The sequence below is a fragment of the Octopus sinensis genome, linkage group LG9 (assembly GCF_006345805.1).
Source record: "Octopus sinensis linkage group LG9, ASM634580v1, whole genome shotgun sequence".
In the NCBI taxonomy this organism is placed as follows: domain Eukaryota; kingdom Metazoa; phylum Mollusca; class Cephalopoda; order Octopoda; family Octopodidae; genus Octopus; species Octopus sinensis.
In genome coordinates, this window is record NC_043005.1 from 13,466,788 (window position 1) to 13,485,691 (window position 18,904).

The 18,904-nt window shown below is 38.1% G+C and overlaps 1 protein-coding gene across 3 annotated transcripts in view; it reads right to left on the minus strand.

Moving 5' to 3' along the window:
* Positions 1-17,796, minus strand: part of LOC115215923 (calcyphosin-like protein) — a 26,647-nt gene extending 8,851 nt beyond the window's left edge. The window contains exons 1-2 of one of the 3 annotated variants that reach the window (XM_029785284.2): positions 17,732-17,796; positions 12,714-12,885 (exon numbers count right to left, since the gene is read on the minus strand). In XM_029785284.2, the coding sequence (XP_029641144.1) occupies positions 12,714-12,850 (137 nt within the window). In that variant the 5' untranslated portion in view covers positions 12,851-12,885; positions 17,732-17,796. Of the gene's footprint in view, positions 1-12,713; positions 12,886-17,598; positions 17,650-17,731 lie in introns of those variants that run through there. The other 2 variants (XM_036505778.1, XM_029785283.2) reach the window with 2 other exon arrangements.
* Positions 17,797-18,904: the final 1,108 nt, after the last annotated feature.

Consider the following 18,904-nt stretch of genomic DNA (forward strand, 5'->3'; position numbering starts at 1 on the left):
AATAAAGTTGCTTTGAATTTGCTGCAGAAAGTGGTCTATATTTGTGGTGGGGAGGATGAATGGGGTGCTAAGGAATGTGGACCGGGTGCCAAGTGGGTGGCAGCCTGAAAATGCTTGGGGAATTACTGCATTAGATAATGTAGCACTAAACATATCATGCCTGAAAAAAAAAAAATGATGAGAAGTTGTCACATATGGAGCATGTTTGATTGTAAGCCAGTATAATCAGAGCTGACCTGAAGTTTAACCCTTTCATTACTGTATTTATTTTGAGATGTTCAGTGTTTCTTTCAATTACTTTAAATATAACAAAGAATTTAGTAAAATAACTAAGTTATCATTCATGGCTGTGTGATAAGTAGCTTGCTTACCAACCATATGGTTCCGGGCTCAGTCCCACTGTGTGGCACCTTGGGCAAGTGTCTTCTACTACAGCCTCAGGCCAATCAAAACCTTGTGAGTGGATTTGGTATACGGAAACTGAAAGAAGCCCATCGTATATATGTATATATGTATATGTATATAATTGTGTGTGTGTGTTTGTCCATTCCTCCCGCCCAACATCGCTTGACAACCAATGCTGGTATGTTTACATCCCTGTCACTTAGCGGTTCAGCAAGAGAGACCGATAGAATAAGTACTAGGCTTACAAAGAATAAGTCCTGGGGTCGATTTGCTCGACTAAAGGCAGTGCTCCAGCATGGCACAGCCAAATGACTGAAACAAATAAAAGAATTAAAAGGAAAGAGAAAGAAAGAATTTATTGGTGGACTGAAATAGTTTTTTTTTTTTTTTTACAATTAACTGGACTTTTAGGATGATTTATTATATGAACTCATCATTTATTTACAGTACTCTTTTACTCTTTTACTTGTTTCAGTCATTTGACTGCGGCCATGCTGGAGCACCGCCTTTAATCGAGCAACTCGACCCCGGGACTTATTCTTTTGTAAGCCCAGTACTTATTCTATCGGTCTCTTTTGTCGAACCGCTAAGTGACGGGGACATAAACACACCAGCATCGGTTGTCAAGCAATGCTAGGAGGACAAACACAGACACACAAACACACACACGCATATATATATACATATATACGACAGGCTTCTTTCAGTTTCCGCCTACCAAATCCACTTACAAGGCTTTGGTCAGCCCGAGGCTATAGCAGAAGGCACTTGCCCAGGGTGCCACGCAGTGGGACTGAACCCGGAACCATGTGGTTGGTTAGCAAGCTACTTACCACACAGCCACTCCTGCGCCTATACATTTAAATATCAATACATGTGCATACTTTGAAGATTAACAGATCAATATTTAAGTATTGACATGATTGATTTCATATCAGTTTTGACAAATGAGAGTTCTAGTTGCTCCTTCAATGGAACTACATCCTTATTGGATTACATTGTAAGTTACACATCCGTGTTGTAAATAGTACGGGATTTGAACATACATACAGACAAACATACAAACAGCATCATCATCATCATTATCCTCATCATCATTTAATGTCTATTTTCCATGCTGGCATGGGTTGGACTGTTTGATAGGAGCTGGCAAGCCTGTGGACTGCACCAAGGTCCATTGTCTCTTTTGGCATGGTTTTTACAGCTGGATGCCCTATTTAATGCCAACCATGGTGGCTGCCCCCTCATTATCGAGTATGGCCATTGCACGAAGCTTAATCAATGTTGTTATCGTGCAATGCTTGTGCAAGAATATTTTTTTTTAAGTGAGGAAAGGCTGTGCACTGAGTCAATCCCACTCACTAAGCAACAGCAGCCATAATCCGAAAAGAAGACCAAATCAACATCATCAGTAACTACTGAGCCGCAGGTTTTATGTCGGAGTTATCCCAGTTACCTGAGTTACCTTCTCATACAAGGATGCCCAAACAAAGGCTAACAAATGGTTTAACCGCGCGATCAGGTATTCAGTCCGATTATTTCTATGTCCCCGCGCATGATACAGCCTTAAGGCATTTATTGGATGGCCGTTGACTCTCAAGAGTTGCTCCACCCTTTGACGGGTTTTGCTTTTCATCCCGCAGAGTTTTCAATAAACACCCTCCTCACCAAGCAAGCTTGGTGAGGTTGCCGGTTTAGTCGCCGACGACCTGACCATGCAACAGGTTGTACTGTGTTACATGTTACCAATAGCACTCGAAAGTGACCTGACATATGCCAACCATACATACATACATACATACATATAAGCATGCATGCATACATACAGACAGACATACATACATCCATCCATATGTTCATACATCCATCAATCCATCCACCCATCCATCCATCCATCCATCCATCCATCCATCCATCCATCCATCCTTCCATCCATACATACATACATACATACATACATGCATGCATGCATACATACACATATCCAGATCATAAGTTCAGATTTATACCTGTAATTATTGGGGCACTGGGATATGTAACACACTGCCTAAATACAAATCTTGAGAAATTAGGCTTCTCAAAACCAGAAAGGAGAAAGCTGTTTTGAAGACTACAGATCCAAACCATGTACTGGAACTATAAAAATCTGTAAAACTTTCCAGAGGTTTATCATTTAAGTATATATGAGCATGTCTAGATATGCAACTATATGCATGAGAAATATGCAACTACATGCATGAGAATACATACATAAAACAAAACATACATACAAAAATACCCTGTTGATGTTGTTTAGAAAGTGACTCTTTCTCTATTGGCCAGAAATCTTGAAATAAAACTGAATAATGACATTCATACATACATACATACATTCATACATACATACATACATACATACATACATTCATACATACATACATACATACATACATACATACATACATACATACATACATACATACATACATACAAACGTACTTACTTACTAACTTAACTAAGCCCTTCACTCCTTATGGAACTTAGGCTATCCTCTACTGTTTTCAATTCTTGGCTATCTCCCTGGTGGAAGGCCTTCCTCTCCCAGGTCTTGTCATCAATGCTTCTTTGATTTATCATTTTTCAAGGTAAGAGGTGTTGACCTTCTGCAAACCCATTTTTACCTCCAGGAAAAACTAGTCCATATTAGTCTAGCCTCTATTCTTTCACCTGATTCAGCACAGGAAGCTTTAATAAGTGGTTTGCACTGAGCTGACATAGATCTTATGAGCCTTGAGGCGCAAAAGCCACTACACTGCAACAAGGGATGGACCTTGTGGTGGACATGTACATGCATGTGCATATACACAAATACACATACATATTTACTGGCACTTATACCAGTAAATATGCCTTACTGGCACTTATGCCTGTGCTAGTGGGGTGCCAAGAGCACCATCCGAGCGTGATCGTTGCCAGAGCAGCCAACTGGCTTCCGTACCCATGGCACATAAAAGGGCACCATTTGAGCGTGATTGTTACCAACGTCGCTTCACTGGTACCTGTGCCAGTGGAACGTGTAAACAGATTCGAGCGAGGTCATTGCCAGTGCCACCTGACTGGCCCCCATGCCGGTGACATGTATAAAGCACCCACTACACTCTTGGAGTGGTTGGCGTTAGGAAGGGCATCCAGCCGTAGAAACTCTGCCAGATCAAGATTAGAGCCTGGTGCAACCATCTGGCTCGCCAGCCCTCAGCCAAAGTCGTCCAACCCATGCTAGCATGGAAAGCGGACGTTAAACGATGATGATGATGATGATGATATTTACATATCCTTATAAGCAATGCAAATAGGACCAATGTGCAAAACATACATTTGAACACATACATAGATGCAGCTGACAAAAGCAAAATGATTGCTTATCTCAAATGCAATCCACCCATGCCAGCATGGACAACGGATGTTAAATGATGATACAGAATGAGTAAAAAATCTCTTTAGCTTTTAAATGATAATTTTTTTAAATTTCAATTCTGTTAAATTTTGTGTTTATATACTTTTATTACTATCTTTACGATTATGCTGTGACTATCTTTCTACACACACCACACACACACACACACACACACACACACATGTATGTACGCACATAAATATATATGTATGTATGTATGTATGTATGCCTGTTTGGATGGATGGATGGATGGATGTGTATGTGTATGTGTGTGTATAATGGAACTTTGGTTCTTTGGGAGAAACCAGCTCATTCTTTAAAGCAAGAAAACATAGAATAAAGTTTTTTACTTAGTAACTCACCAACTCTTGCATGCATGGCTTCCTGCCTCATCTCACTTTCATGGAAAAAACCATTTTTACCTCATTTTATATCAGTTTTATTGTGAGTCATGGTTCAGTTTCTTTCATAACATTTTAAAATTCTCTCCTTCTTGTTACCTCAAAGAATGCCCACACCTAGACCTACCAACATCCCTTCTCCTAGACCTTCGATTCCCGTGTATTATCCATATAATCCACACTAAATCTACACTAACTGACACTTAAACAGAGATCTCGAAAACGTCCTTAAATGAGGTCAAAAGGTACAAATAAAGGCGTAGGAGTGGCTGTGCGGTAAGTAGCTTGCTTACCAACCACATGGTTCTGGGTTCAGTCCCACTGCCTGGCACTTTGGGCAAGTGTCTTCTACTATAGCTTCAGGCTGACCAAAGCCTTGTGAGTGGAGTTGGTAGATGGAAACTGAAAGAAGCCTATCGTATATATGTGTATATATATGTATGTATATATATATATATATATATCATCATCATTCATCATCATCGTCGTTTAACGTCCGCTTTCCATGCTAGCATGGGTTGGACGGTTATATATATAATTATATATATATATATATATCATCATCATCATCATCATCATCGTTTAACGTCACGTCCGCTTCCGCGCTAGCACGGGTTGGACGGTTCAGCCGGGTCTGGAAGCCAGGGGCCCGCTCCAGGCCAGTCTGAATCTGGCAGAGTTTCTACGGCTGGATGCCCTTCCTAACGCCAACCACTCCGTGAGTGGATTGGGTGCTTTTTACGTGCCACCTGCACAGAGGCCGGAGGGTCCGGCATCGTCACGATCGGTTCGAGCATTTTAACGTGTCAGCGGCACGGGGGCAACGAGGTCCGGGGTACTTTGGGGATCGGGGTACTTTGGGGATCCAGGGTACTTTGGGGATCCGGGGTACTTAGAATGGGTAGGGGGGTATGTGGAATTGCTGCAGAAAGCAGCCCGGGTCTTTGTAGTCACAGCATATCTCCAGAGATCTCGGTCCTTCGCCATTGCCTCAGTGAGGCCCAATGTTCTGAGGTCATGCTTGACCACTTCATCCCATGTCTCCTGGGTCTACCTCTCCCCCTGATACCTTCAACTGTTGGGAGTGGCACTTCTTCACACATCTCTCTTCATCAATCCGCAGCACATGACCATACCATCGCAAGCGTCGCTCTTGCACACCACATCTGATGCTTTTATATCCAGCATTCTCTCAGGATACTTACACTCTGTTTGCGTGCACACTGACACACAATCCAGCGGATCATGCTAGCTTCATTTCTTTCAAGTCTACGCATGTCTTCTGCAGTCACAGCCCATGTTTCATACCATGAAGCATGGCAGTTCGCACACATGCATCATACAATCTACCTTTTGCTCTGAGGGAGAGACCTTTTGTTGCCAGTAGGGGTAGGAGCTTTCTGAACTTGCCCAGGCTATTCGTATTCTAGTGGTGATACTCTCTGGCATCCACCTCCGCTACTAACTTGGTCACCCAGGTAGCGGAAACTATCAACTACTTCTAGTTTCTCTCCCTGGAGTGTGATGGATGGTGATTCTGTTTTCTGAGTGTCTGTTGTGTCTATTGTCCCTGTGCATCTGCCGCACATGAAAGCTATCTTATCTGTTAATTTCCCTTTAATGTTGCTGCACCTCTTATGTGTCCATAACTTACATTGGGTGCATCTTATGGAGTTTCTACCTGTACCTTTCCTACAGGTTGAGCAGGGCCATACCCGAGGGGATGTGTGCTGAGTACCTCTTGTTGCTTACTAATACTTTGGTCTTTGCTACATTTATTCTAAGGCCCTTTGATTCCAACCCTTGCTTCCACACCCGAAATTTCTCTTCTAGTTCCGGTAGTGATCTGCTATGAGAGCTAGGTCATCGGCATAGAGGAGCTCCCAGGGGCATCCCGTTTTGAATTCCTCTGTTGTTGCCTGAAGGACTATGATGAATAAAAGGGGACTGAGGGCTGAGCCCTGGTGCACACCTACTTCTACCCGGAATTCTTCACTATATTCGTTGCCAATCCTAACCTTGCTGACAGCCTCTCTGTATATAGAGCCTGTACAGCCCTTATTAGCATCCTTTCTTCAATCTCCAGTTTCCGCATCGACCACCAGATAAGGGAACGGGGAACCCTGTCAAAGGCTTTATATATGTATATATGTATATATGTATGTATGTATGTATGTATGTAGTACGTATGTGTGTGTGTGTGTGTGTGTGTAAGTGTTTGTGTGTCTGTCTTTGTCCCCCCCCCCCACCAACATCACTTGACAACCGATGCTGGTGTGTTTACGTACCCGTAACTTAGCGGTTCGGCAAAAAGAGACCGATAGAATAAGTACTAGGCTTACAAAGAATAAGTCCTGAGGTCGATTTTCTCAACTAAAGGAGGTGTTCCAGCATGGCCACAGTCAAATGACTGCATCAAGTAAAAGAGTAAAAGAGTATATAGATCCCACAGATCAATAATGTCTTCTGACATTATTGATAAAAGATACATAACCAAGCGAACCAATATTTTTTGGTATAAATGTAAATTATTAATTTAGAGAGAGCGATTTTAGGTTTCAAAGTTGATATATTTTCCATCTAATTCTATGAGATACTAGCAGTGTCGCCCGGCGTTGCTCGGATTTGTAAGGGAAATAACTATATAAGCATTTTTAGAGATGTAAAGTATAATAGCCATCTCAATATGGCTAACATAAGGGTGGGTGGTGTGTGTTACTGTAGCTTTTTACGTTCTGAGATTTAATAATAAATTTTTAGAGAGTTACTTCCCTTATATATGCCAAAAATGCATTAAAAATGGGAAAAATTGATGGTAAATTTTTTTTAAATCGTAGACTCATTGTAGACGCGCGCTAATACCCAGAAGGACTCGATATGAATCACGACTATAAGATACCCGGTTTTGGTTAAACTGCACCGCAAAATGTGGGAGTAGTTAGGAATCTAAATCGTAGGAGACAGACAGCACACAACCTCACTTTTATTTATAAAGATATAATTTGAAATCATAGGTGCAGGTGTGGCTGTGGTAAGAAGCTTGCTTACCAACCACATGGTTCCATGTTCAGTCCTACTGTGTGGCTCCTTGGGCAAATGTCTTCTACTATAGCCTTGTGCTGACCAAAGCCTCAGGAGTGGATTTGATGGGCAGAAACTGAAAGATCATTAAAGGTGGTGAGCTGGCAGAAACGTTAGCGCGCCGGGTGAAATGCTTAGCGGTATTTCGTCTGTCGCTACATTCTGAGTTCAAATTCCGCTGAGGTTGATTTTGCCTTTCATCCTTTCGGGGTCGATTAAATAAGTACCAGTTACGCACTGGAGTTGATGTAATCGACTTAATCCATTTGTGTCCTTGTTTGTCCTCTCTGTGTTTAGCCCCTTGTGGGTAGTAAAGAAATAGATATTTCGTCTGTCGCTACGTTCTGAGTTCAAATTCCGCTCAGGTCGACTTTGCCTTTCATCCTTTCAGGGTCGATTAAATAAGTACCAGTTACGTACTGAGGTCAATATAATCGACTTAATCCGTTTTTCTGTCCTTGTTTATCCCCTCTGTGTGTAGCCCCTTGTGGACAGTAAAGAAATAAGAATATGTGTGTGTGGGGGGGGGAGTATGATTTATATGAAAGTATATGATGTGTTGTGAAGAAACAATAAAACAACCATTAATTATACAGAGGTTGTATAATTAAACTATTTGACCTTTACCAACAACTGTTGATACAGACAATAACGTCACATCAATGCATAATCTGATCTTCATATCACTGGTGATTATTTCATTACAGTTGTTAAACATATTTCTTGTCAGTCCTGGGAGGTATCTGATGACATATGTCAAAGTTCCCGGTGGAAATCATGTTAGATAAATCAGGCATATTAGACTCAGCATGAAGCTCTAGATTCAATTCCTCTTCTGCCATGCTTCACAGCAGTGAAACATGGTGTATGACTACAAAGGATATGTGTAGGCTCGAAAGAAATGAAGCTAGCATGATCCGCTGGATGTTTAATGTCAGTGTGCACACACGACAGAGTGTAAGTGCCTTGAGAGAAATGTTGGACATAAGAAGCATCGGAAGTGCCATGCAAGAGAGACGTTTGCGTTGGTATGGTCATGTACTATGGATGGATGAGGAGAGATGTGTGAAGAAGTGCCACTTCTAAGCAGTTGGAGGAATCCGGGGTAGAGGTAGACCCAGGAAGGCATGGGATGAGGTGGTCAAGCATGACCTTCAAACATTGGGCCTCACAGAGGCAATGCCAAAAGACCGAGACCTCTGGAGATATGCTGTGACTGCGAAGACCCGACAAATGAACTGAATGCTAAAAGGGTTAATAAAGGTTTTGAGAACATTATCAAAATATGGCAGGTGTCTAAAGGTAGTTGTGAGTGGGGGGTACAACAACCAAAATACTGTGATTTTAACAAACTAGCTGAGGAACCTAGAGAGAACATATCATCACATAATAATAATAATAATAATAATAATAATGATGATGATGATGATGATGATGATGATGATGATGATGATGATGATGATGATGATAATAATGATAATAATAATAATAATGATGATGATGATAATAATAATAATGATGATGATGATGATGATGATGATGATGATGATGATGATGATGATGATGATGATGATAATAATAATAATAATAATTATAGTTCCTCTTCCTTAGAAATTCTCACAAATATTTGTAGTTTTATAATTGTAGAATGTATTTGTGGATGTACAAGCATTCGGGTTTTCAAGTGCGTTTGCATGTTTGTACTTGTGTACGAGAGAGTGTGGGAGCAGAACAGAGATAAGGCGATAGAAAAGTAAGAAAGAGAACAATAAGGAGAAAGATAAAAGAAAAATATTTATCATTCTGTATACATGCATATATAGGAATATAATATATATATATATATATATATATATATATATACATGCATACATATATGGGTGGGTTTCTAAAACTGCTCCCTAAATATACATGTAGTCACCTGTCATGAAACTAAGTTAAGGGATACAAGTTTCAGCATGATTTTGGTCAATGAGGTCATATTTAGTAATATCACACGAGCAGTATTATAACTATATTATCATAAAATAGGAAAATGTGTTACCACCAAACTAAATGTTACCAATGATTAGCAATATGACTGAGTGAAAAAAGAACTCAAGAAAGATATTCTGCATACTAAGCTTAAATACCTCTACAAATGTAATATCAGGTGTTGAGAAACTTCTAGTAAATGAGATATAGCCAAGCAATTAATAGGTAAAACCCATTTTAGGAATGTTTAGAATAACACAAGCAAGGGAGATAAATTCAGTAAGATCAGTTGATTGAAATTTTGGGACACCATAGACCAGTATTTAACAATCTTTTAGTCTCGTGGAACCCTTAAAATACATATTGTATCTCAGGATAAATATTATTATATATCATTATCAATCACTTTATTTCACTTTGATACAAAGTTAAATTTCATATGATTAAGCAAGTCATAAAATTGTTGTTGGAAAGTTTGGCAACGCCAAATTCATTCAACACCACAAAGAATGTTTAAAAATTTTCATTTTCACAAAGACCTTGTTTAGACCAAATTCTTTCACCATTGCCTATTAAGTGGTTATGTTCCCATCATCATCGTTTAACGTCCGTTTTCCATGCTAGCATGGGTTGGACAATTTGACTTAGGACTGGCGAACAAGATGGCTGCACCAGGCTCCAATCTGATGAGGCAGGGTTTCTACAGCTGGATTCCCTCCCTAATGTCAACCACTCCGAGAGTGTAGTGGGTGCTTTTACATGCCACCGGCATGAGGGGCCAGTCAGGCAGTACAGTCAACGGCCATGCTCAAATATTTTTTTTTATGTGCCACCTACACAGGAGCCAGTCCAGTGGCACTGGCAACAACCTCACTCAAATGTTTTTTCACATGCCACTGGCACAAGTGCCAGTAAGGCGATGCTGGTAATGATCAGGTTTGAATGGTGCTTTTTATATACCACCAGCACGGAAGCCAGTTAGCTGCTCTGGCAACGATCACGCTCGGATGGTGCTCTTAGCACTCCACTAGCATGGATGCCACCCATGAGATCTTATTACCTACAGGTCCCAATATTTGAATATTCCATGAATTTAGCATTAAATGCAAAAAAAATCTCTGAAATATGCATTTGCATATAGTTAGCCAATTTTTCTCTATCAATCTCTCACCAAACCTTAGGATTCCCGAGAAACTCAGATGGGACACTGATTTAGAAAATTTAAATTGATTGGACTGGGGCTTTAACACCAGTTGGTAAGAGCAACAAGGATGAAGCAAGTGGCAGAGTGAGTTGTTATTCAAAATTTTTCTTCTCCTAAGTATGGTTGAGGAGAGAGTATGCCCCACTCATGCCTTTATTTTGGTATAATAATAATAATAATAATAATAATAATAATAATAATTTTTTCAAATTTTGGCACAAGGCTAACAGTTTTAGGGGTTTTACATTGATCCCAGCTCTTTATTGACAGTAGAAAGCTGACTTTGGTAGGATTTGAACTCAGAATGTACAGACCCATAAACAAACACAACCAAGCATTCTAGCGATTTTGCCAGTTCCCTGCCTAATTGTATTATCACAAAAGTTATAAAACAAGTCTGGGACAAATATTCTTTTGAAAATTTTCTTATTAAACCTAGAATATTCAAGTCTGTCATGGAAGAACCATGAAAACCACTTAAAATATACAACGTTATGCTTACATTTGTTCTACATTGCAAATGTATTATATACTATACACAATCGAAGTCTTTCATGGTATACCTAAATATATTGGCACTGATTTTCTATGTCATTTCTATCTTTCTATTAGGCCATGGTTGTACAAGAACAGAAACAATTTCATATCATTTGTTCTTAAATACATTTACCCATTGTGGCTGTTTGGAACTCTGCACTGGATGTTCTAAGTGCAATTGGATGCTTAAGCACAACATATGCTCTTACATGGCACTACACGGGTGCTTTTACATGGTGCCACACAAGTGCTTTTATGTGGCACTGCATGGACGCTTTTACATAGCAACACCACAAGCACTTTACAGCACCAGAAGGGTTGGTCTTAACACTTCTGATGTGGAGTTCAGGTCTTCTAACAAAACAGTTTCAAATATGTTGTTCCTTAACTAAGGATATATTTGTATATAAAATTGCTTTCTGCAGTTAAGAGTAAAGAAATTTTGAATGGATATATCTACTTTCCACAGTACAAGTGTAAAGACTAAAAAAATTCAGCATTGCCCTCAATAACTGGTACTTCATCGGTTATGACAATGAGGGGGTCCAGTTAATCAGATCAATGGAAGAGCTTCCTCGTGGAATTAACATGCAAGTGGCTGAGCACTCCACAGACATGTGTACTCTTAACGTGGTTCTCGGGGAGATTCAGCGTGACACAGAGGAAATACAGGTACTACTCATTTTTGGCACTATTCATTTTTGGCACTATTCATTTTTGGCAGCCGAGTAAACTGGAGTAGCGTGAAATAAAGTGTCTTGCTCAAGGACACCACATGTTGCCAGGAATTGAACTTACATTGCACTCAATATACTCTCTTTTACTCTTTTACATGTTTCAGTCATTTGACTGTGGCCATGCTGGAGCACTGCCTTTAGTCGAGCAAATCGACCCCGGGACTTATTCTTTGTAAGCCCAGTACTTATTCTATCGGTCTCTTTTGCCAAACCGCTAAGCGACGGGGACGTAAACACACCAGCATCGGTTGTCAAGCAATGCTAGGGGGACAAACACAGGCACACAAACACATACACATACATACATATACACATATATACATATATACGACAGGCTTCTTTCAGTTTCCAGTCTACCAAATCCACTCACAAGGCATTGGTCGGCCCGGGGCTATAGCAGAAGATACTTGCCCAAGATGCCATGCAGTGGGACTGAACCCGGAACCATGTGGTTGGTTAGCAAGCTACTTACCACACAGCCACTCCTTGTTCTCATTCATTTATATTTAACTAGCAGTATCGCCCGGCGTTGCTCGGGTTTGTAAGGGAAATAACTATATAAGCATTTTTAGAGAGTTATAGTCAAAAAATAGCAAAGAAATGCATTAAAAATGGAAAAAAAATGATGGTAAATTTTTTTAAAAATCGTTGACTCATCGTAGACATTTTTAGAGAGTTACTTCCCTTATATAATAGCGAAAAAAATGCATTAAAATGGAAAAAAATGATGGTAAATATTTTTTTAAATCGTAGACTCATCGTAGACGTGCGCTAATACCCAGAAATGTGGGAGTAGTTAGGAATCTAAATCGTAGGAGACAGACACACAACTTGACTTTTATATATAAAGATAACACAAGTATTTCAAACAGAATTACAAAAGAGTCTACCAGTTACAACTCACTTCTTTTATCTAAAGGTGGAACTATAGCACAACTTACCTTGCAAGCCCTTTGATGCCTTTGGCCCCGCGTGACAGACACTGGAGACGCAACCTCTCTAGTGGATCCTTTGTCTCTGATAGTTTTTTAGAGGCTCTTTCCATCATCTCACGCTCTCCTCTGGCTGTAGCTGCCATTGTGATGGGAAACTTTATACCTCTCTTCGATGTTACTGCAAAGAGATCAGGCGAATTTAGTGGAATTATGGTCAGGCAAACAAAAGGAAACGATAATTTGTTGTAAAATGTGAAATTGAAATAGATTTGTGTGTGTGTGTGTATGTGTGTAATTAGATATATTTTGGTGTGTATAGGTATGTATGTATATTCGTATGTGTGCATGTATATGTATGTGTGTGTGTGTGTACATGCATGTAATTAGATATATTTTGGTATGTGTGTGTGTGTGTGTGTGTGTGCATGTATATTCGTATGTGTGCATGTATATGTGTGTGTGTGTACATGTATGTAATTAGATATATTTTGGTGTGTGTGTGTGTGTGTGTGTGTGTGTGCATGTGTGTGTGTAATTAGATATATTTTGGTGTGTGTCTGTGTGTATAGGTATGTATGTATATTCGTATGTGTGCATGTATATGTATGTGTGTGTGTATGTACATGTATGTAATTAGATATATTTTGGTGTGTGTCTGTGTGTATAGGTATGTATTATATTCGTATGTGTGCATGTATATGTATGTGTGTGTGTATGTACATGTATGTAATTAGATATATTTTGGTGTGTGTCTGTGTGTATAGGTATGTATGTAGATTCATATGTGTGCATGTATATGTGTGTGTGTACATGTATGTAATTAGATATATATCGGTGTGTGTGTGTGTATGTAGTTATCTTTGTATATTTGTATGTGTACATGTATAGGTGTGTGTGTGTGTAATTAGATATATATTGGTGTGTGTTTATGTAGGTATGTATGTATATTTGTATGTGTGCATGTATGTGTGTGTGTGTATGTGATGTATGTGTGTATGTAAACATATATACATACATGTGTGTGTGAGTGTGTATATGAAATTTACACAAGTTTAGGTCCACCACAACCACCTCCACCACTGTGCGAAAAAGAGTAAAAATGAGATTTTGACATTTTGACATCTGCCATAATGAATATGATAATCAATAGAGGCTTTTGTCACATCTGGTCTTGTAATGGTTGCAATGAATACAAGAACAAAATTCCATTTGAATATGAATCTATAAACAAAATGTGTTACATCTAAGGATCCCATTGGTTAATGACAATGTTCAGATATACTTCTTTTATTATTATTATTATTATTATCATCAAGGCGGCGAGCTGGCAGAACCGGGCAAAATGCGTAGCCGTATTTCGTCTGCTGTTACGTTCTGAGTTCAAATTCCGCCAAGGTCGACTTTGCCTTTCATCCTTTCTGGGTTGATAAATTAAGTACCAGTTATGCACTGGGATCGATATCTGTCCTTGTTTGTCCCCTCTGAGTTTAGCCCCTTGTGGGTAGTAAAGAAATAGGTATTTCGTCTGCCGCTACATTCTGAGTTCAAATTCCGCCGAGGTCGACTTTGCCTTTCATCCATTCTGGGTTGATAAATTAAGTACCAGTTATGCACTGGGATCGATATCTGTCCTTGTTTGTCCCCTCTGTGTTTAGCCCCTTGTGGGTAGTAAAGAAATAATTATTATTATTGAGTGAGAGAGCAGTGCATGCCATCAAAGTGACACTGGGGTAAAATATACGAAACCCAGTATACCCATCATGACTACCCATCAGATAAGGGTACACCAGGCACATGCATCACAACCATATGTGCGTGACATGGTGATCTCATATCAAGATAAACAGCACATGACCTTGCAGGTGGGGCTCAGTTAGAATTTTCTTCTGGTCGAGTAGCCCATCCTAACCAAAAGGTCCTTGAATAGGGGTTGTTTAAGGATGTTGAACAAAACACCCATGTTTCCAGAGGTGAATTATTCAAACCCCAAAGAATCCCTCTCAACACATAGCTATGATGCTCCCCCATTACCTCTGCTCGTGATCAGAGATGCACATATCGTCAGCCACTAAGGGACATGCTCAACTGGTTACGGTCAAACAACTGACAAGCAAATCTGTGGTATTGAGCAGAATATTTGCTGTAGCCCATCTTTTATTATTATTATTATTATTATTATTATTATTATTATCATTATTATTGGCGAGCTGGCTGAATCTTTAGCACACAGGGCAAAATGCTTCATGGTATTTCATCTGCCGCTATGTTCTGAGTTCAAATTCTGCTGAGGTTAACTTTGCCTTTCATCCTTTCGGGGTCGATAGAATAAGTACCAGTTGAACCCTGGCGGGGTCAATGTTATCGACTTAACCCCCTCCCCCATAACTGCTGCCCTTGTGGTAAAACTTGAAACCATCATCATTATTATTATTATTATTATTATTATTATTATTATTATTATTATTACTATTATTATTATTATTATTATTATTATTATTATTATTATTATTATTATTATTATTAAGGTGGTGAGCTGGCAGAATCGTTAGCAAGCCGGGCAAAATACTTCACAATATTTTGTCTGCCGCTATGTTCTGAGTTCAAATTCTGCTGAGGTTGACTTCACCTTTCATCCTCTCAGGATCAATAAATTAAATACCAGTGAAATACTGGGGTCGATGTAATCAACTAGTCCTCCAACCCCAAAATTTCAGGCCTTGTGTCTATAGTAGAAAGGATTGTTATTATTATTATTATTATTATTATTATTATTTATTATTATTATTATTATTATATATTATTATTAAGGTGGTGAGCTGGCAGAATCGTTAGCAAGCCGGGCAAAATACTTCACAATATTTTGTCTGCCGCTATGTTCTGAGTTCAAATTCTGCTGAGGTTGACTTCACCTTTCATCCTCTCAGGATCAATAAATTAAATACCAGTGAAATACTGGGGTCGATGTAATCAACTAGTCCTCCAACCCCAAAATTTCAGGCCTTGTGTCTATAGTAGAAAGGATTGTTATTATTATTATTATTATTATTATTATTATTATTATTATATTATTATTATTATCATACTCAGTTGCCCTCGTTATTTATTACAAGATCCATACTCCTGTTATAATTATGCTTTGTAACAGAAGTCAACATCAAATAAATTACAACGTGCAGGATTATTGAGTGTTTATGTGTGTGTATCATTTTAAGAGGTTACTTTCAAATATAAACATGTATGTAAATAAAAATGATATATCAAATACACAATGATTATAATGCATTCCTAATTCTATTTTCAAATTTGACAGCTTTTTTTATATACCAAAATAAATTTTAGTAAATTGAAGGTTTTATTTTATGAAAAAAAAACAATGTCACTTCTAAAATCATTGGCTAATGAATATGACATAAATACATAAAACCGTCAATTAATGTGTGTATAAACACACACACATACATATGTACATACATACTTGCATACATACATACTTACATACATAAATACTTACATACATACATACATGCATACACACACATACATATATACATACATACAAACATACAAACATACATACATACATACATACATACATACATACATACATACATACATACACACACACAGACATACATACATATATACATACGTATGTATTGAGTGAGAGAGCAGCATATGCCATTAAAGTAATACTGGTATACTCATCATGACAACCTATCTGATACCCATCATGATAGCCCAGTACACCCACCACAACAACCCATCTGATAAGGACACACTAGGTATATGCATCACAACAATATGTGCACACACCTGGTAACCTTATATCAAGATGAACTGTGCATGACCTTGCAGGTGGGACCCAGTTAGAAATTTCCTTCGGGTTGAGTAGACCATTCCACTCAAAAGAGCCCCGAATAAGGTTTGTTTAAGGATGATGAATGAAACACCCATGTTTCCAGGGGTGAATTATTCAAATCCCAAAGAATCATTCTCAATACATGGCTATCATGCTCCTCTACTGCTCCTGCCCGTGATCAGAGATGCACAAACCGGACATTCTCAACTGATTGACGTCAAGCAATTGACAAACAATATTTGTTATAGCCCATCTTTTATATCATGACAAAACATACTTGATAGCACTAAAGCCATGAGAGCCACCGCCAGATGTTTGTATGTATGTAAGTATGTATGTATGTATGTATGTATGTATGTATGTATGTATGTATGTATGTATGTATGTGTGTGTATATATGTACATATGTATGTACGTATATATGCATGATGAATGTATGTATGCAAGTATGTTTGTATGTACGTATGTATGTATGTATGTATGTATGTATGTATGTATGTATGTATGTATGTATGTATGTGTGTGTATTTATGTATGTATGTATATATGATGCATGTATGTATGTATGTATGTATGTATGTATGTATGTATGTATGTGTGTGTGTGTGTATGTATGTATGTGTGTGTATGTATGTATGTATGTATGTATGTGTGTGTATGTATGTATGTATGTATGTATGTATGTATGTATGTATGTATGTATGTATGTACGTACGTATATATGCATGATGAATGTATGTGTGTACGTATGTATGCATGTATGTATGTATGTATGTAAGAATACAATAGATACATATACGGATACATATACATACTCATTAACACACACACAAATAAACACACACACACACACGTTCTTTTTGGGAATGACTCGAAGCATTCAGACAAAGCTATAAATATTAGACCGTAAACGTATATGTATGCCATGCCTGTGCATATGATACTGTGTGTGTGTGCTGGTACACAAATATAACCAGGTAATTTCTGGAAAATGGATCGGTAGATAGATTGTTTAAACAGGTGTATATTTACGTCATAAGCAGGATGATTAAGCTTTATAAAAATAAGCAAGTCTTACGTAGATCATTTACTGCGTAAACAGTTTACCGAGACGATGCCGAAAAGAATACGGAAGAAATAATCAACCAGTCCAAACATCACTTACCTTTACTGAGCAAGTGTTTCTTTAATTTGTTTTACGAATGTTGCTCTTAGCAACCGGAAACAAGAACTATAACCCTGTATTTCACAAATGTTTAGCTGTAAATTTTTTAGATTATCTCCCTTTCATCTGGAAATTTCTCATATACGTATGTGTAAGCAATATCTATAAATTTATATATATATATATATATATACTTTTGTGTACTAACTTTTTTGTGTGTTATATAATTTTTATATATATATATATATATATGTGTGGTGTGTGTGTGTGTGTGTGTGTGTGTGTGTGTGTGTGTGTGTGTGTGTGTGTGTGTAAAATAAAATACAAAATGGGACAAGAACGTAAAACATCCGGACCCGGACAACTAGGACAAAAAGGGACAACAAAACATCCAGAAAGACGATACAAAAAAACAAGGACGGGTCATTCGAAGCCTTTTATCTTCAGTCAAGAACTGGATCATCCTCGCAATTTCGGCTGATATATATATATATATTATATATATATATATATATATATATATATATATATATATAAATATAAATTTGTACACACACACATATGTATGAGTGCGTGCGTGTGTGTGTACGACTTTTTTTCAAAAAAATGATATATCTCTCTATATATAAAGCTGAAGTTGTCTGTACATGGCAGGTTTTGTAGCCTTCAACTAACACTATCTCCTGCGAGACCTTGCGGCACAAGTTGACCAAAATTGAGAGTATGATAGAAGAAGGTTTGCTCTTCCTTCCGTAGAAGATAAAATTCAAATCGGACCATGCTAAGACCAAAAATTATTTACATCAAAAAGATGCTTTTTTATTTTATGTTTTACGATTTTTTGACTGCCGTGTCGCCATTTTTCGGTGTATTTCAACCAGAAAAATGTCCACTTAGAGAGAATAACAAGCTACATAATGCAAAATTTGTACTTTTCAAACATTCCAATTTTAAAGGGTCGAAACAAACCCGAGCAACGCCGGGCGATACTGCTAGTATATATATATATATATATATATATATATATATATATATATATATATATATATGTGAGTGTACAAACATGCATGCATGTTTGTGTGTTTTTGTGTATACATATATATATATATATGTATGTATGTATGTCAGGTCACTTTCGAGTGCTACTGGTAACATGTAATCCAGTACAACATG